The sequence below is a fragment of the Loxodonta africana genome, chromosome 18 (assembly GCF_030014295.1).
Source record: "Loxodonta africana isolate mLoxAfr1 chromosome 18, mLoxAfr1.hap2, whole genome shotgun sequence".
In the NCBI taxonomy this organism is placed as follows: Eukaryota; Metazoa; Chordata; class Mammalia; order Proboscidea; family Elephantidae; genus Loxodonta; species Loxodonta africana.
This window is the reverse complement of record NC_087359.1, coordinates 58,838,554-58,859,259: the sequence shown is the minus strand read 5'-3', so window position 1 is coordinate 58,859,259 and position 20,706 is coordinate 58,838,554. Positions and strand designations below refer to the sequence as shown.

General features: G+C 40.6%; 1 protein-coding gene across 1 annotated transcript in view; it reads right to left on the bottom strand.

Annotated features, from left to right (window-relative positions):
- Nucleotides 1-20,319, bottom strand: part of LOC100676068 (leucine-rich repeat-containing protein 37A-like) — a 30,230-nt gene extending 9,911 nt beyond the window's left edge. Inside the window, exons 1-5 of the mRNA XM_023556121.2 lie at nt 20,245-20,319; nt 17,354-17,472; nt 3,783-4,067; nt 2,302-3,530; nt 1,836-1,940 (exon numbers count right to left, since the gene is read on the bottom strand). Of these exons, the coding sequence (XP_023411889.2) occupies nt 1,836-1,940; nt 2,302-3,530; nt 3,783-4,067; nt 17,354-17,472; nt 20,245-20,315 (1,809 nt within the window). The 5' untranslated portion in view covers nt 20,316-20,319. The remainder of the gene's footprint in view (nt 1-1,835; nt 1,941-2,301; nt 3,531-3,782; nt 4,068-17,353; nt 17,473-20,244) is intronic.
- Between the last annotated feature and the right edge of the window lie 387 nt (nt 20,320-20,706).

Below are 20,706 nucleotides of genomic sequence, written 5' to 3'. Positions count from 1 at the left end.
CTGGGGGAGAGGATACAAGGAGAAGACAGAAATGAATACAAATGTAAGGCTAAACTGAACATAGGAATTAAAAGCAGCACAGGATTTATAGAAATGTCTGAACAGGAAACACCCACAGGCTGCTTGGAGAAGCAGAGGGAACTGTTTGGGCAATGGCCAATGACTGTCTTTCCAGATGTCTTGGCAAACTGACCCCATGCTGGTCCCCAGCCTCCCAGGCTTAGAAATCAGACTCTGTCACCACCAAAAGAGAACCAGCTTCTTCCTTTTGGGGGCAGTCTCACCTTATCAATATTGCAGGACTGACCAAAAATCAGAACGCCAAATTATGACTTGACAGTGAGAAATACATCTGTTTCACAGACAGGACTTCGGTGTCTACAGGATGAGGGATTTGTGTCTCTGACGAGACAGGCCTGTGTGCTCACTAAAGCACAATCAGAAGGCTACTTGGTGAGAACAGAATAGAATGTAAGGAATCAGCTGAATCCAGGGTTTCATAGAAAGATCTGAGGGAGCCTCATCCATCTATCTCCTCTTCAGGCACAGCCCTGCTGGTGGCCCTGACAGTTCACTTCTGCTGCCCTGGGCTCCATCCTTACTTTTGTGCAATGTTAGGATAGGCACTGCCCAGGTTATCCTGTTCCTTGCCTTTTCTACAAGGAACTGACCAACCCTCCTGCTGATAGACCTATTTTCCTTCAGATAGATCGGGAGACCATCTGGTCTTTACATATCTCTGCTCTGCTCCATTATGTGTTGATCTTAAACCTTCCCTCCTGAGGGGCCATCTTTTTAAAACTTGTTTGCCACAGTTTTAAGTTCTCTGGAGAGGGCAAATGTCAGTCTTTGGCCCCCAAGGGATGGCAACACATCTCGCAAATGAACCAGGGCCAGGAGGACTGAAGGGTTCAGGGAAGGCTTTGTGAAGAAAGATGGACTTGTGTGGGCTTTTGACAGATGCATAGGACTTCAACAGGCAGAGTGAATTAAGGGAATTTTCGAGGGGTAAAGGCACAGACAAAAGTAGGAATGAGCATGATGTGACTGGGGTAGGGTGAGGGGCTGGAATGTAAGGGTGCTCTGACAGTAGAAAAGGTGAATAGGGAAATTAGGGTGAATTGGCAGGGTGCCGTCAAGTTGTCAGCTTGTTAAATATGCTAGCAGCTGTCTGTCAGGAAATTAATAAACCATTGTATAACTGAACAAAGAGCAAGCAGAACCAAACTGCTTACTGTAATATTTTAACTGAGCCTGTTTAGACAATGCTTATGTCTCTATGATTTAGAATCTACTCAATGGCAAGGATTTTTCTTTTTTAGTTTATACACTGGAGAAAAAAGATGCTGAGTAAATCTAAGGAATCTACAAGGTAACACTTTTATCTTTTTGTTGTGTCCTTTCTCCCCAGGTTGACTGATCTCTCCCTAAGAGTGGACATTTTCTCTCTCTTATCGTTTCAACCAACAGGGAAAGAAATCAGGGATAGAATGCAAGTGACTGGTATCTACATCAAATCACTGCCACAGTTTTGGGTTGAAGAAATTTTGCAATCATGTCAACACTGGACTTCTTAAATTTAACTTCTCAAAATAGTCTAATGGCTTACTATCTTGGTTTCAACTCCACCAAGATCTCCTGGGAGTAGGGTTCCTTTCGAAATCCCTGGAACACACTTTGTAATAAAAGAACCAAGCACATCCCAGTCCTGGTGACTGAAGAGGAATATCAAGTAGTAGCAGGTGGGAAAGTGGCTTTGATTTTCAGTTGTGGCTTTTGAATCTATTATAAAGACAAAATATATTCTGGAAACTAGAATTAATTGTTGTCCTTACCTCAATGAGACAGAAAATTATAATCATAATCATCACTACCACAGTTAGAGATATTGCCAAGATGAGTTTGTGGTTATATCCATATCCTGGAACTTCTTTTGTGAGCTGAAAAACAGGAAGAAAAAATTTTTTTTTGTAGAACAAAGAGATGAAAAGGATAAAAGCTAACTATTCAGTTTCAAAACCCAATTCTTTCAGGTGAATCTAGCTTATAGGTTCATAAAGAACATCACAAATCGAATAATCTTACTATTAGGCGTTCTTCTTGTACAATTTGTGTGTTAAGACTTCTCCTCTACACTACGAATAGTGGCACCATTCTCTAAATGAACAAGTGGGAGATGATTTTCTCAACCAAAGTTCTTTGGCCAAGATGAGATATGGAGTAGGAGCTTTGGCACTCTAAAGGCATGTCCTGAACTCTGATGGAAAAGTCTGAGCCTCATGTTTCTGGAGTTGTCCTTACCTCACTTGACTCTTGCTCTTTTTGCTCACTGTGGACTTCGGTGCTCTCGTTGATGTAGTTCTCCGTTTTCCATTGGTCTGTATCCCAGTCTGCCTTGGACACCTTAAATTCTTGGTGCTCACTGAGAAGCTTCATTAGGAGGCCTGTTCTGGAGAGGAGTTTGGCACAGGCCAGTTGTACCTGGGGCTCTGAGCAGTCCAGTTTCAGTGTCCGCATAACATGAGCAATGAGCCTTCTCACATCGTTGTTGGGGATGAGGGACCGTAGCTGCTGGTTTAGCTGAGTTTCAAATTGATCACCCGGGGATGAGAGCAATGGGAGAGAGGAGCCATGGGGCTTGGAGGGTAAGTCAGGGCCCATGTTCTGGTATTCCCATTGTGTTTCATTTGTTTGTTTAACAGGTGCCATGAAGTTGTCTGCAGTCACAGCAGAACCTGCAGTGGAAGGATCTTTATGGGCAGTGATTTCAGGGGTAGCCTCACCTAGCATAGTAGCATTGCGTACAGTAATGTTTTTTGCAGATGACCCTGAAAAAGGAAACAATTCTTGAAAAGGATTTCCTGGAGAACTCAGTTCTCCTGAAGATGAAAAAGCCTCTCGAGGAGGGGAATTTATGAGGCTCCTCACTGCAGAGGAAGGAGGTCTATTTCTAAGCATCAGTCTACGGACCTTTCTGAACCTTCGACTTGTTTTGGCCTTTGGTCTTCTGTGAACCACTCGAGAGCGAGATTTATGGTAGATGTAATTTTTTCTGGAATGTGATACTGATTTAGGAGCCTCCATATTTTTAACTCTAGCATTTGCATCTTCTAAAACAAAAATGGTGTAGGACAAGTCTTTTGAAAGGATTCTAACTTCAGGTGGGCCTTTTGAAGGAGGAGAGGTAGAAGGCCTGCCCATGGAGTATTGTTTCAGGGAAGAAGAGACTGCTGCCTTACGTTCCTTGCTGGATAAAGGCTCTGTGTTGAAGGAGACTCCCCCTACCTTCCTTTGCCTCCGCACCTTGAGAAGTTGTTCCACCTTCTTTGAGAGTGGCCTTAGGGGCCTTCTTGCTTTGGGGGTATTCTCCATAAATGGCTTGGCCCCTTGTTTCCTCTTGATGCTCTGATCTTCCATTCCTTTGAAGTGCCTTTTCTTTATGCCCCTTGGCCTCTTGAGGACTCCGTTCACCCTTTGCAGCCTTTTCCCAACACCTGTTCTCTGGATCTTTGCCAGATGGTTTTCCCAGGGTCGAGCAGTTTCCAATTTCTTTTGAAAGATTTGGCGTTTAAATTTGGTACCTAAAAAATTGGGATACATAAGCATGGCAGTTTTTTCTTTCTTTTTAACCTTGTCAATTTTTCCTTGAATTTCTGAATTTAACAAATTCTGCAATAAATAGAGCTTCCTCAATTTATTTCTGTAAATTTCATGGTTATTTTCAGGCTTAAGAGGGGGGTTCCGTGTGTTGCTTCCCAAATCACTCAGGGCCTTTTCTCTATCTGGTACCTTGGAAAAAAGCAGTTTAATCAATGGTAATAATGTCAATTCTATGTCTTCTAGATTTCCCTCCGAGAAATAGGGCAATACGTAATTTAGTGCACTAATAACATCACTTTCATCATTAAAGCCTAGAGGCTCATTCAGGACAGTTGACAAGTTGACACTACTTCTGTCTGAGGATGCAGCTTCTGGCTCAATAGTGAGCTCAGTGCTGGTGTTCTTTTTCCGGGCTTGTAATGCCTTCATAAATGTTCCTTCTGCGGCCCCCAGAGATGCTTCTTCACCTGCCAAAACAGAAAGACTATGATTGATAATGAAAGACGGATGGGACAGCTTTTTGTCAGTTCATAGCCATACACCCCAGTCAAAGAAATGCGAAGTCAACGAAGATTAGAGTACCGTTTAGAGAGGAGAAAAATAAACCCAAACTGAAGTTTATGACTAGCGACAACAATGTCCCACTATGAATGTGTCCACTCTGTCTACCCTGGTTCTCTTGAAAAGGTGGCTACCTACTGAGAACATTCTATAGTGTGAAACATAGTAACTATATTTAGATTATGGAGCTCTGGTGACACAGTGGTTAAGTGCTCAGAAGCTAACCAAAAGGTTGGCGGTTCAAACCTACCAGCCTCTCCAGGACAGAAAGATGTGGCAGCCTGCTTCTGTAAAGATTTACACCTTGGAAACCCTGTGAGGCAGTTCTACCCAGTTGTATAGAGTCACTGCGAGTTGGAACCGACTCGACAGCAACAGGTTATGAGACACGGAAGAGATTGGGCTGGCTGAATTAAAGGAGGGGTACATTTCAAGCTCCTGTGTGCTTTACCTGCTATCATTAAATAGTCTCTGAATCTAAACCTAAGTGCAGACCACTATATAACTTTTGTTGCTGGCGCATGAACACTACTTGTGATTAACAAAATAGGCGCTTAGAAAAGATAAGGGGCTATGTTTCAAGGCCCTGTGTACTTGACCAGCTATAAATTACAGATAATCATTCTGAGTTGTTTTTCAAGGTCTCAGCAGGTACAGAGCATGTGCAGTAAAGGTCAACATGGCCTATGAATGACCTTTCACATGAGACAAACAGGAACAGGGATCACTTGCCAGGGCTCAAGCCAAGATCCAGAGGTGTCACGCATGCATAACATCCCAGAATAAGTCCTGTTTGACATCCCGGCAGCCTTTGTGACAGACCCCATCTTGGTTCCAGCAACCTCTGCGAGGATGTCCATCTTGACTGAATTCTAACTGTGGGCACATTTGATTTTCATAATCCCTCCCGTTCTTCTAGAAATCTCCTCCCATCTAATGAATAAAGATAATGCCTTTTTCCTGCCTAAAAAATTTTCTAAGCCTTAAAAAATCTTTTGTTCAGTGAGAGACTGAAGGCTAGCATTGGTGGAAACCCCTCTCCCTCTCTCCCTCGTGAGCCTTTTACTTTCTCTCTGTCCCTAATAAACTTTTGTTTGTGTGGAACCTCTGAGCCTCTCCTGGTCCTTCTTGGTCAGAAGAAGGTAAAACCTAGGCAGGGCTTAGTCCTGAGCTGGGAAGCCTTGCCCTGTAACAGAATTTGGTGACCGTGGCAGGAATGATTTTTTTCCTCAGACCTGGGAGTGCAGGCACATAAGGAGACCTACTAAACCCTGATGGATGGACAAACACCTGCCAGGACACCATCTGTCCTGTGTCCCTCCTTCTGGTGAGTAGATCTCTGTGCCTGCTCCTCTCATCTGGGTTTCCATAAGAACAAAGGATATTTCTCTCTGTCTCGACCTGTTTGTTTTTCCTGAGCCTGAGAGTCCTGACCCGATGTTTACAGTGAGAGGCTTAGCCCCAAAATCTGGTAAACCTGATAATTCAGGCGTGCTTAATAGATACTCTTCCCAGATTGAGTTGAAAATATGCCTGCCTGGACACGTGCAATCCGGGGAGTCTCTTGAGTGGAGTGAACACTTGGCATCTGCAGTGAGGGGGGGTCACCTCCAAGACATGTTAGACCTGGTATTCCCCCTTAATTGAGACTTGGTGTCTGCAGTGACGGGGGGCCAGCCGCAAAATCCACGACCTGTTAATCGAGCCTGAGACCTGGTAATTCAGACTTGGTACTGTTTGTTTACGGTGAGGGGCTTGAGTCCAAGATCCATGAAAACTGGTGTAATCAGCAGACCTTGTGATTCGCTTTTTCTCTCTTCTCTCTCTTGTTTTCTATCTTACTTTCCTCTCCATTTTATTTTCCTTTTGATTAAGTGCTGGCTGGTGGGTGATAGCCCTGGTGTTTTGCCCAGTTAGTGTATTTCTACCAGTTCAGTCCCATTATTACATTTGTGATCGCAAAGAGGGACTCTTGGTGACTCTAGATTTGGGGCAGATATATGAGTATGTGATGGCTGTTATTTTTGTGTGTCTGGATGTTGTCTGTCTCTGGTTCGTGTACCCTGGTTCTGGGGAGTGGATGTAACACCCCCATCTGGTATTGGGGATAAGGGGTATCTGGAAGATTGAAGTAGAGATTCAGATAATGTGTTGGCCCTCACTAAATCATCCTCGTTTCCCCTCTCCCTTTCTGGCTTGTCTGGTCTGAGCATTCTCTGTTTGTCTGTTCATCTTATGTGTGAGTTTTTTGCTTGACCAGGGCTGTCTGAAAGGTTGAGATTGCAAGATCATCTCCGTCGCCTCTGTGCCTTATGTGTCATTTATGCGTGATGCATAGAAAACAATTGGTGAAAGGAAATTTGGGTTAAATTAAAAAATACTTATAGAGACTCCTTAGAACTTATTGATTGGGCTAAAAAAAGAGATGCATGGGGAGAAGAGATTTTCAGTCTAGACTGGGATTTGAATCACAATACAGAGAACACTCCAGGCAGAGTGTTAAGATAAAAAAAAAAAAAAAAAAATTTCTCTCCCAGAGCTGAGAAAGCTCTTGGCTGCAGCATGAGAGACAAATAAATTCCTATGGACTAAAAGAAAAAGCTGGTGTTATCAACTACCCATAAAAATAAAAAGCTAGGTTCTTGGAAATAGTTAATTGGACAGAATGAGAGATCAAGAGAACAAACAAGGAGATTCACCCCTAGGGTGCATTCTTAAACAGACAATTCTTTTCTTATAATCAATAAAAGAAAAAGAAAGCTTCAGAAAAAGAAGAAAGTATAGGGTTAAAAATCTCTCAGCTAATGAAAAAAAAAAAATTTTTTTTTTTTTTAATGAGACTGGCCTGCCAAGTATACTCTAACTGAGACAAGGAAAAGATTCACAGACCAAATTGCCAGGCAGCCTTCCTAACTGCTGCCTTCTAGGCTAAAGACATTCCCCCATCCTCCAAAGAAACAAAGAAAAAGAGGGAGACCAAGGCCATAGGAGCAGAGAAAGTCCCACACCCCTTTAGAAAGAGACCAGTGCAGCTGGTGTAGGGAAAAAAAAAATAATAATATCTTTGTCTTAAATAAAAGTAACAGTCCCAGGACAGTAAAAGGGAAAGACATTAGTTATCGTTTGCCTTTCAAAACTTTCATGTGTCTGACTAAAATTTAATTTATGAGATTTTTAAGAGCTTTAATGTTAACTAACATATTTTTTTAACATATAAAACAAGGCATTAGGTTTCTCGCTGTTAAAATAACAAAATTTTCTTTGATTACTGAGTTAATCTCTTCTTTGTATAATTTGTTTCAAAGACGAAGATTCAGTCTGTCACTAGAATAAGATTTCTGAGTCAGAAACCAAGCCACATGGCTTTAGGGAAAAAGAGAAAAAAAAAAAAAAACACTAAGGTTCTTTATTTTAAGATTATTGGTTAAATAACTAAAGTATTGTTTCTTGGTAACTTATGATAAACTTCTGGCAAGTTTGAAAGCCATGAAAATTTTTTTTATAGAAATGTTTATTTAACATGATATAAATTACAAAAAAAGCCCCCCAAAATAATAAATTACATAGAACATGTTAAAATCAAGAGAAGTGTCTGAATCTTTATGGGTTAAAATTTATGTTAGTATTTTCTCTTGTGTTTTTGCCTAATATTAGGCAGCAAATTATTGCCAACTTGGTTGAAACTTTATTTTTTGAGTCTAGCAATGTCAAAGCCAATGGATTAATTAAAGAATTACTATTCAGGTATTTAGAGACTTGATAATTTTGGAATGTTCTGGTATATCCTGACTACACGACATTATGTCTCAAGATTATTATGTGTTACATTTGAAGTTCTTTAAAAATATGCTTAATGGTTATTATTGAAAATAATTTTATCTATAGTTTTTTTCAACTGATTTTATTTGGCCTTTGCGCTGTGCTTGTAATTGATTTCTATCAGGTCTCTCACCATTAAGAATTATGTTTATAAATTAATCATGACCATATTAGGTTTTGTCATCTGCAGATAAGTTTTTACTTTGCTGATTTCCTGAAAATATTTGAAAAGAATATGTCAACAAAAAGATGGATTATACTGGACTTATAAAAGGGACAGTGACTAGACTCAATCAAAATTGCCAGAACTCTTACGCGGATGCTGGTGGGTTCACAGACTGCGGTTGACCCCATAGCACATGGAACAGAAATTAACTACGTAAGGCGGAGCAGACAGAATGATACTGCAGGTTTATGCGAGAATACTGCTGGTGGTTTAAGGTCTTTCTAGAAATAAGAAATGCTTCAAGGTCCTACTTTTTGGAGATAAGAAACCACATTCCTCTTTTCTCCTAAATTAACTAACTCGTGAATTTAGATACTGTAACTCTTGAATTGAAAGTTCCTATTGACAAACTTAAAGTTATAAATATCATAACCAGAAAAGTGTCTGAAATTTGAGCTATGATTTTACAAACTGAAATAACATTAGATTTCCTATTCTCTCAAAGAAGAGTTTGTGCCTTAAGAAATAAATGTTATTTTATTTATATAAATACACAATCCGAGACCTTAGAGAATATAGTCGCTGCTGAAGCCCTGAAACAACCAGGATCCTGACTAAGGCTAGAGAACAGGCGGACGATGTTAACCGCCCACAACCAGCACCCGTTGTTTTCAGACTAAGGGGAGAAACATTCTCTGACACAGAGCCGAACTGAGATTACAATGGAGATGGTAAAAAAAAAAAAAAAAAAAGGGCCATTTAGTTACATGTGTTATAAGCTGGATTAAAAAGTGTATAGCCAAGCCTGTTAATTATGATAGGGTGAAAAAAATTACTCAGATAGCAGAGGAGAACCCAGCAGTCTTTCTCACCAGGTTCACTGGGGCTTTTAAAAAATATACTAACACTGACCCTGAGAGCCTAGAAAAAAAGGCTTTGCTAACTGTGCATTTTATTACCCAGTCTGCAGCAGATATCAGAAGGACACTGCAAAAGATGGAGGCAGAGCCCCAGACTCCACTCTCACAACTGGCTGAGGAAGCCTTTAAGGTATTTAATAACAGAGATCTGGCAACAGAGGATAAAGTGAAAGAAAAAGGCCAGGTTGTTGGCAGTGGCGCTTCAGAGCTCACCTAAAGGTACCTCTGCAAAATCCTGAAGACCAAAACCTCCATGAGAATTTCTTCATCGGCCAGTGAGTATTGAGCCAGACCAATGTAAGTACTACAAAAAGAGAGGCCATTGAAAGGTGGAGGGTCCTGAGCGTCTTAAAACAGGGTGTCCAGTTGACTTCCCCTGGAGGCCAGTTTAGGCAGGCCCACAGCACTTGATGTCCCTCTCAGAGGAAGAGGAAGAGGGGCCCTATTGACAAGGCCCAGAAGTCTGCTCAGCTCCCGGCCAGAAGACCATTACTATTTCTGCTGCAAAGCCTTGGGTTACTCTTGATGTGGGAGGTAAGGAAATTACATTTTTACTAGACATGGGAGTTGCCTTCTCTGTTCTGACCCAAAATCCTGGCCCACTCTCTGGTTGTGACTGCACTATCATTGGGGTAGATGGAAAGTTTAAGGTAAGGAATTTTACTTTCCCCGTTTCCTGTGAAATGGCCCAGAGAAGTCTATCCCACTCTTCCTTGCATGCTCCTGCCCCGTTTCCTTGTTAGAGAGGGATTTATTAACTAAGCTGGACACAACAGAATATTTAGAAAAGGGGGAACTCACTATAAAAAAATAGCTACATACAAAAGTCAGAGCTTAGGGCTACCGCTCATGTTAACTAAAGAGAAGACTCCTGAGCTTGAGAACCCATCTCCCAAAAAATTGTTAAAACAGGTAAATCCAGATGTATGGGACATCCCAACTCTGGGTCTGACTAAAAATATGCCTCCTGTATTAATCAAGCTGAGACCCAACACACCCTATCCCTGGAAGAGACAATACCCTCTAAAACCAAAAGCCCAAGAGGGAATAAGACCAGTGTTAAAACATTACTTACTCAAGAGACCACCCAATATACCTAGACTCACTACCTCAAGGTTTTAGACAATATCCTCACTTATTTAGAAATGCCCTGGCTAGAGAATTGAGAGAATTACAGTTGCCAGGTAGTATATTATAATATATAGATGATATATTAATAGCCAGTTCAACTAAAGAAAGTTCAGAAAAAATTACTATATTAGTGTTACACTTCTTGGGAGAATGGGGATACCGTGTGTCCCCAAAAAGGCCCCAAATCTCTGAACAGCAGGTACACCACCTAGGTTTTATACTGACCCCGGAGAAACAAATGCTGGTAGAAAGAAGATTATCACTGTCCTACCGACACCTACCGCCAAGAAGCAGTTTAGGGGCTTCCTGGGGATGGCTAGATTTTGCCGAATCTAGATGCCTAACTTTGGCCTTATAGCAGGATCTCTGTATAAGGCCCTTAAAAGGGAAAAAAGAGCTCCCTTAGATTAGACCCCAGAATGTCAGAAGGCTTCTGATAAACTAAAGAAAGAATTAAAAAAAAGATTTAAGAAAGCCCTTTAAATTGTTTGTACATGGGAAACAAGGGGTCCTCACTCAGGAAATTGGTTCTATAACCAGGCCAGTAGCTTACTTTTCAAAACAGCTTGACCCTGTGGCTCAAGGCTGGCCAGGGTACATGCGAGTAGTTGCAGCTAGGGCCCTCCTAGTAAAAGAAGAATCCAAGTTGTCCTCATCAAGTACAGGCAATATTGGCTAAAAAGGAAAAAGGGGCCAAAAGGGGATATACCCAAGAAGGCCCAGGTAGGTAAATAGTCAATGATAAAAAAAATTCTCTGTGGTCCCGAGTCTGGACTATAGAACATTGCCATGTTCTTTCATTCTTCCACCCACTATGGAAGGGCTGCATTAGGGAACTTGCTGAGTAAATGCCTTTATGAAAAAAACTTACATAAAGCAGTTAAAGAAAAGTGGTGCTCAATTCTAAAACCTGCCCCAAAACAAAAACCCTCAGTCGTACCTGATACCCTCCCCACCCGACCCTGTAAAGAAAGTCCAACAGAGAGGAACCTACTCAGGAGAAGACTGGCAAGTAGATTTTACTGTCATGCCTGCATGCCAAGGCTATAAGTTTCTGCTAGTTTATGAAGACCTTTTTATAGGACAGATAAAAGCTTTCCCTGTTAGGACTGAGAAGCCTACTGAAGAAGACGGAGATTTCCCTGAAGAGCTCCCAAACTATACCTGTGAACCAGTAGAAGACCTGAAGTTCCTGTTTAAATGAAAAAAGACACCTCCCAGCAATAGATAAGTATCTACATAGGCAAGGAAAAAGAGTGAAGTCTCCAGAGGGAAACCAGAGCCCCTCACCCTCATTACTCTCGGAGTGACGGCCCGATAACGGCCTTGGGAAGAATAACAGTGAGTGTTATTTGTAATGCCTCCACAATCCAGAATGTAGCCTCTATAGTGGGGGGGATAGCTGAAGATGCCGGGCAGGGACTCAAAGGCCTTGCTACCTCATTAGACTCTTTGGCCAACATGGTGATGGATCACAGAGTAGCCCCGAAGTACTTATTAGCAGAAGAGGGTAGAGTTTGTGCTTTCGCTAATACCCCTTACTGCATGTACATCTGTTCTTCTGGGGAAGTGAAATTGAGGGCAAAAAGGTTGTTAGAACATGCAGCATGGCTTCGCGATGTTCTGAAGACTTTGGCAGGGGACACCTGGGCCCAGATCAAGGGATACCTGCCCTCGCTCACTTAGGTTTTTACCTTTACTGGGACCTACAGTAGCTATACTTTCATTATTAATTTTTAGACCATGACTTTTTAGTCTCCTTGTAAAGTTTATCTCCTTATGACTTCAACAATTTCAGCTCAAGCTAATGATAATGTAGAGATTCCAATCTATACCCAGGTAAGAGTGTGCCAGCCCTTATATATACATATCATTAGAACAGGTAGCGAGAGACTTTTACTCGGCTAGGCAGGAACAAAGCCCCGGTTCAGCATGAAGAAGTTACAGAACCAGAGACCTCCATCCATATTCCCATAAAGATTTATGGCTTTAAGGTCTCCCAGGGGTGAAGTGAGACAGGAAAGAGATTGGGTGGCTGAATTAAATAGGAGCTACATTTCAAGGCCCTGTGTGCTTGGCCAGCTGTAAATTACTGATAATCCTACTGAATTGTTTTTCAAGGCCTCACCAGGTGCGGAGCATGTTCAGTAAAGATGAGCATGGCCTATGAATGACCTTCCACATGAGTCAGACATGAACAGGGACCACTTGCCAGGGCTTAAACTAAGATACAGTGGCATCATGCATGCACAGCATCCCAGAATAAGTCCTTTTCGACATCCTGGCAGCCTTTGTGACAGACTCCATCTTGGTTCCAGCAACATCTGCGAGGAAGTCCATCTTGAATTCTAACTGTGGACACATGTGATTTCCACAATCCCTCCTCTTCTCCTAGAAATCTCCACCCATCTAATGGATAAAGATAATGCCTTTTTCCCACCTAAAAATTTTAATAAGCCCTAAAAAATCTTTTTTTTCCGTGAGAGACTGAAGGCTAGCATTGGTGGAAACCCCTCTCCCTCTCTCCCTTGTGAGCCTTTTACTTTTTCTCTGTCCCTAATTAACCTTTGTTCATGTGGAACCTCTGAGCCTTTCCTGGTCATTCTTGGTCAGAAGGAGGTAAGAACGTAGGCAGGTCTTAGGCCTGAACTGGGAAGCCTTTCCCTGTAACAGTTATATTTAGGAATATTCTTTTGGTCCCCAAAGGTCAAGTGTCCAGACTTAAATAAACCCAGGGCTGGAAGACAAAGATTCCCTCACTCAGGAAGATCTATCTGTAATTTCTCCTCACATTCATATGCCACAAACTGTCCTGCCTCAGATGCAGAGAGAGAGGGCAAAGCTTCCTCTCTCCACCTTCCGTGTGTTCACATCCTTGTTGCCATCACAGGTGACTACCTTGAAAGACAGACCTCTGAGGGGAACAAGTGCACAGGTGTTGAAGTTGAGCCTCCAAATCTCACTGCTCACAGCTCCTCATCTGGACACGCCCTTCTCCACCCACCTGCCCAACTCCTTCCCTGGGTCCCTCCTGCCATATATCCTAGTCCCCATAACAGAAGGCTCTGTACAGACTGTGTCCACTATGTCCACCTGGTTCGTTTCTGAAATTGGGCAGAGATCTGGGGTATAATAGGTTAAGAAATTTTCCTCCCCTTGGGTCTGCTAAGACACTTAAAAAATTTATTTTATTTTGTCATTGTTGTTGTTGGGAATACACACAGCAGAACAAACACCAATTCAACAATTTCTACATGAGCAATTCAGTGACACTGATTACGTTCTTCAAGTTGTGCAACCATTGTCACCCTCCTTTTCTGAATTGTTTCTCTCCCACTAACATAAACGCACTGCCTCCTAAATTTCCTATCTAATCTTGCAAGTTGCTGTTGTCAATTTGATCCCATATAGATAGTTCTTAAAAGAGCACATGCTCAAGGCAGATATTCTTTACCAGTTAGGCTAAACCATTGTTTGGTTTCAAGAAGACTTCAGGGTATTTTTTTGGTTTAAGTTTCAAAGATAATCTGGGGGCAATAGTTTCAGGGGTTCATCCAGCCTCAATGGCTCCAGAAAGTCTCGCATCCATTAGAATTGGAAATTATGTTCAACATTTTTCTCCTTTTCATCAGGATTCTTCTACTGAATCTTTGATCAAAATGTTCAGTCAGGGTAGCCGGGCACCATGGTGTGCTGCATGCCTAGCTGGAATGTGTAATTAATGGATGGGATAATAGCAATTTCTGGATAAACGTTACGTGAAATCCTACATGCTAGAAGGGAAGAAGCAACTTTTGTCAGATGACTACTTTCCTTTCATTGTATTTCATCTCTAATATTTCCAGCTTTACTTGAGGAACCACCCAAAGCTTCTGACTGCATGAAGGTCAAATGTACCATTGTGCACTTGTGTTTCTTTTCCACAAGAATTAAAAGTATTTTTGGTGGTAGTGAGAGTCAAAGGAGGACTAGAAGATCATAGGAAAGGAGGAGTATGGGCTTGTGGAGAGCTCAGAACTGGGGACAGGAAATGTGGGCCCACCTCTGGGGAGGAAGGGAATAACAGAAATGTTCTGAAAAGCAAGCAGTACTATTTTTATATAAGTAGCAAAGTTTCTTTTTTCTTTTCTGTTTTTCTTAATGACCTTTTTGCTTTCTTCATGTATGATATCCTTGATGTCATCCCACAACTTGTCTGGTCTTTGGTTATTAGCATTCAATGTGTCAAATCTATTCTTGAGATGGTCTCTAAATTCAGGTGGGATATACTCAAGGTTGTAATTTGGCTATCATGAGCTTGTACTGATTTTCTTCAACTTCAACTTGGACTTGTGTAGAAGCAATTGATGGTCTGTACCACAATTGGCCCCTGGCCTTGTTCTGACTGATGATATTGAGCTTCTCCATGGTCTCTTTCCACAGGTGTAGTTGATTTGATTCCTGTGTATTCCATCTGGCAAGGTCCACATGTATAGTCACCATTTACACTGTTGAAAAAGGTATTTCCAATGAATAAGTTGTTGGCCTTGCAAAATTCTACCATGCGATGTCCAGTGTCGTTTCTATCTCTAAGGCCATATTTTCCAATTACTGATCCTTCTTCTTTGTTTCCAACTTTCACATTCCAATCACCAGTAATTATCAATGTAACTTGATTGCATGTTTGATCAATTTCAGACTGCAGAAGTTAGTAAAAATCTTCATCTTTGGCATTAGTGGTTGGTGCATAAATTCGAGTAATAGTCTTATTAACTGGCCTTTCTTGTAGGCGTATGGATATTATCCTATTACTAACAGCGTTGTATTTCAGGATAGATCTTGAAATGTTCTTTTTGATGATGAATGTGACACTGTTCCTCTTCAATTTGTTGTTCCTGACATAGTAGACCATATGATTGTCCAATTCAAAATGACCAATACCAGTCCACTTCAGGTTACCAATGCCTACGATATTGATCTTTAAGTGTTCCCTTTCATTTTTGACGACTCTCAATTTTCTTTGATTCGTACTTCATACATTCCACATGATGATTATTAATGGGTGTTTGCAGCTGTTTCTTCTCATTTTGAGTAGTCGCAAATCAGCAAATGAAGGTCCTGAAAGCTTTACTTCATCCATATCATTAAGGGTTAGTCTACTTTAAGGAGGCCACTTTTCCCCAGTCATATTTTGAGTGCCTTCCAATCTGAGAAGCTCATCTTTCAGCACTACATCAGACAATGGTTTGCTGCTATTCATAAGGTTTTTCACTGGCCAGTTTTTCCAGAAGTACATCGCCAGGTCCTTCCCAGTTTGTCTTAGTCTGGAAGCTCTACTGAAATCTGTCCACCATAGGGGACCCTGTTGGTATTTGAAATACTGGTGACATGGCTTCCAGCATCATAGCAACATGACAAACTGACAGCACTTAATTGTGCTCATGCGGAACCTATACATAGACGAAGAAGCAGTTGTTTGAACAGAACAAAGAGATACTGCATGGTTTAAAATCAGGAAAGGTGTATGTCAGGGTTGTATCCTTTCACCATACTTATCTGATCTGTATGTTGAGCAAATAATCAGAGAAGCTGAACTATATGAAGAAGAACTCAGCATCAGGATTAGTGGAAGGCTTAACAATCTGTGATACGGAGGTGATACAACTTTCCTTGCTAAAGCAAAGAGGATTTGAAGCACTTACTGATGAAGATCAAAGACCACAGCCTTCAGTATGGATTGCACCTCAACATAAAGAAAACAAAAATGCTCATGACTGGACCAATGAGCAACATCATGATAAATGGAAAAAAGATTGAAATTCTCAAGGACTTCATTTTACTTGGATCCACAATCAACAGCCATGGAAGCAGCAGTCAAGAAATCAAATGATGCATTTCACTGGTCAAATCTGCTGCAAAGGACCTCTGTTAAGTGTTCAAAAGCAAAATGTCACCTTGAGGACTAAGGTGCACCTGACTGAAGCCACAGTATTTTCAATCGCCTCATATGCATGCAAAAGCTGGACGATGAATAAGGAAGACTGAAGAAGAATCAACATCTTTGAATTATGGTGTCGCTAAAGAATATTGAATATACTATGGACTGCCAGAAGAACCAACAAATCTGTCTTGGAAGAAGTATAGGCAGAATGATCCTTAGAAAGGAGGATTGTGAGACTTCGTCTCATACACTTTGGATATGTTACCAGCAGGGACCAGCCCTTGAAGACGAACGTCATACTTGGTAAAGTAGAGGGTCAGGGAAAAAGAGGGTCAGGGAAAATGAGATGGATTGATGCAATGAATGCAACAATGGGCTCAAACACTGCAATGATTATGGGGATGGTGTAGGACTGGGCAGTGTTTCGTTCTGTTGTACATAGAACTGCTGTGAGTCAGAACCGACTCAAGAGCGCCTAACAGTAACAGCAAAGTGGTATTGGTTATTATTTGTTCCAGATCACGGTTAGAGGCCCATATTCGGGCTCTCTGGATGTGAAGTTGATCAATTTTGGAAATCATTAAGTTAGTGCCAATAAACTAATAAAAAAAAAAAAAAACTAATACACAGAAAAAAAAAAAACACTTGAAAGCATCTGCTTTTTTGTTTTGGGAATAGAGAACCTTGAGATTCAGAGCAAGTTTAGAGTTGGACAGTCTAAGAACGGAAGCGCCCTCTCATCCATTATGAGATACAGGTAGCAGCTTCTGGTTATAGGACCAGAAACTCTGAGACTTCAAATACAACTTTTATAAAGCATTATTGCTTGTACTCTTTTATGAAATTGCAAACGCAGAAAGAAAACAAACAAAAATGGATCTATACCTGTCCTAAGGCAGGGTGTACTTGAGACATAATCCATATGGAATCAGTTTACAAGCCACAGTACACTATCTGAATAAGTTACCATTTTGGGGTAATGCCCAAGCACAGAGCAGGGTACAGAGCATGCGGCCCACTAAGGTCATTCCCGTCCCATTTGCTTTCCTTTCTCTTGTTCCTTTACGCATGTGGATCAGTAGCATTATTAACTGACTGACCAAACTGAGAATCTGACTTTCAGCAACGGAGTAGTTCTTCCAGCTAGTTACACTGGGACTCTGAATGAATGAAGGAATAAAAACAAAGTATTTACATTGCTAGTCTAAAATTTATCATGAAGCATTTCAGACTCACTGCAACGTGTGCTGTTTATCAGACATTCACTGTCACAACGCAGCTTGACTGTCTTGCAGACAACTTCAATGGTACTTTTAAACTGGCACAGGCAGCATGCCATATGACTAGGTAAGATCCTGTAAACGGAAATAAGGAGAATTAAACTAATGTAAATGGGGTTACTTAAGTAGATAGAAGCAGGTCAAAGCCACAGGGCTATGTAAGAAGGAGTTCTTCTTCTTTTTTAACCTTGGTGAAAATCTGTATAGCAGAACATACATCCATTCAACAATTTCCACATGTACAATTCAATAACATTGGTTACATTCTTGAAGGGTATCCTCATTTTCACTATCTCTACCCATATTGTTTCACCACCATGGACTTAGATTGACCACCCCCTATACATTTTATCTATGCTTTATAGTTAACTGTTGTCAATTTGATCACATATAGATAATTCTTTAAAAGAGTGCAATACTTGTGGTGAACATTCTTTACTAATGTAGCTAAACCGTTGTTTAGTTTAAAGATAACTTCAGGGAATAATTTTGGGTCATAGTTTGAAGATTTTCTGAGAGTGATAGATTCTGGGGTTCTTCCAGTGTCAGGTGGTCAGGGTTGCATTCTGTAAGAATTTAAAATTCTGTTCCAAATTTTTTCTCCTTTTGATCATGATTCACCTACAGATTCCTTGATCAAAATATTCAGTATGGTAGCCAGCTACCATCCAGTTCTTCTGGCCCCCTGGTAAAGAGAGCAGTAGTACATGGAAGCAGTTAGACCTGCTGTCCACTTCCATGAAGGAGTTCTTGGAGAATATGGCTTGGAGACTTGGATGGGGACCAGTTGGTCAACTGCTGCTCTTGAATATGGCAAATAAACAGAAGGGAGGATAGAGGTGCCCAACAGGAGGGTAAGGATGGCAGTGGGTATGGTATGCCTAGAATAAAGGGGATAGGGATTAGAATTGGCTGACACTGATCTCTAGTTTAATTCAGAAGTATCTCAGCCCAACCTAAACTACTAAGGCATTCCAATAATGAACTCAAGGATGGCAGTTGCTCTAATCTCTTCAAGGCCTTGGTGGCACATGGCTACAGGGAATGATAGCATTTTCCTCATCTACTGATGGTCATGAAAAGGGAAGAAAGGTGGTTTGCGGATGGTGACTTTGACTATCTGGAGAGGTTGGCATCTCATTGACAAGCGAAGGATCAACTGTGGCAAATGCTGCAGGTGGTTGAGGAAGACGAGGCCAGAGCAGTGACCCGTAGGATCTGATGTTGTAAGAAGAGTCAAGGAGGTGACCCAACGAAAGTGGCTGGAGCAGATGGCTAAATGAAGGGCCCGTTTCCGTACTCATCTCACATAGTCCCCTCAACTAGCTTTAGCCTAACATCAAATTTCTATTTAGCCTGCTCTATTGGAGGCGGATGGCACAAATTAGATTCAGTAAACTGTGTAATAAGGTGTCATAGCAGGGCCCTACAAAAATATTTTTTAACACCAAAAATAATAAACTTGACCCTTACCTCATAGCATATATGAAAATTAACTGAAAATGGATCATAGACCTAATTGGAAGAGTTATACAACTATACAACTTCTGGGAAAAAAAACACAGGAGAAAATCTTTGTGACTTTGGCTTATACAAACATTTCTTAGATAAGACACTAAAGAAGCACAAGTCATATACTAAAAAAAAAAAAAAAAAAAATTGCTAAATTAGACTTCATCAAAATTAAAACCTTCTGCTCTTCAAATACACTTTCGAGAGAACAAAAAGCAGCCACAGGCTGGGAGAAAATATTGACAAAACACACATTTGAGAGAAGGAATATATAATCCAGAAGATATAAAGCATTTTACAACCCAATAATATAGGAAAAATATCCAATACAAAATTCCCAACAGATGTGAGCACTTCATTAAAGAAGATACAAACGGCAAATACGCACATAAATAGACACTCAACATCATCAACTATTAGAGAAATGCAAATTCAAACCACACTGAGATACTTTACACAACTACTAGTGTACAGGTATTAATAGACAGTGTTGATATTTTTTTTATTGATATATTTGTACAGAGCTGCCTTTACTTTTTTTTAAATCTTACTTGTGAAATAACTTTTTATTTGCAAATGTACAGAAAAGGTGAAAACTTTTTCAAAGACCAAAATATAAGTATCAGGTAAAATACGGAGCAATAGCAACACTCATACACTGCAGGTAGGAATGAAAAATGGTCAGCCACTTTGGAAAACAGTTTAGCAGCTTCTTATGAAGCTAAATATGCACTTAACATGCGATATAGCTATTTGTCTCCTAGTATTTACCTGAAAGAAATGAAAACACATGTTTATACAAAGACCCGGGAGTGTTTTCCGAAGCTTTATTCACAGTAGCCAAAGGTGGAAACAACCCAGCTGTCCGTCAACTGATGAATGGATAAACAAACTGTGGTACATCCATACAACTGCAATACTACTCAGCAAAACAAAACAATGAGCTACTGAAAGATGCAACACCACAGACAAATCTCAGAAGGATTACGCTAACTGAAAGAAGCCAAACATTAAAGGTTACATACTACATGATTTCATTTATAAGACATTTTCCAAAAGGCAAAACAACAGGGATAAGAACAAGATAGGTGGTTGCCAGGGGCTGATGGTGGCAGGAAGGGATTGATAGCAAAGGGGCACAAGGGCCTTTTTGGGGCGACAGAAATATTCTAATCTTGATTGTGCTGGTGGTTATATAACTGTATACATTTGTACACTTAGAAAGGGTGAATTGGATTACATGTAAGTAGACCTCAATAAACTGACTTTGAAATAATGAAACATACCTAAAAAAAAACTTAAGCAAAAATAAATCTAAGAAAAAAAATGACTTACAGTTTTTCCAACTTCAGTGTCATTATGAGGATGTTCTCAACTGCTGTAAGTGACACTTGTGTTGTTCCCATGTCTCTGAAGGAGAAAGACCAAATGTTCATGATATGAACCCAAAGACAAAAATTCTGTATGTAAAGAGATACTGAAGGACAAGTAATTACTTCAATTTTGGCTTCTTTGTAAAACAAGCTAGCTCGAGCTTATTTGCCATAGAAGATAGTTCCAGAAAGCTCTTATGGAAGAAATTTAAGTTTATTTGCGTCATCAAATGAATGATGTCAGCACAGAACAGTAGAACCTGTAGTCTTTTACCGTTATCCCACTTCACATTCCCCTATTTTATTAACCTCTCCTGATTCCTTGTTCTTTTTATAATGTACACCTTAATCTCTTTGCTTTTTTGAATAAATGATAGTTCTACATTTATCTGCATATACCATATCCTTATGTGTTCTTCAACAC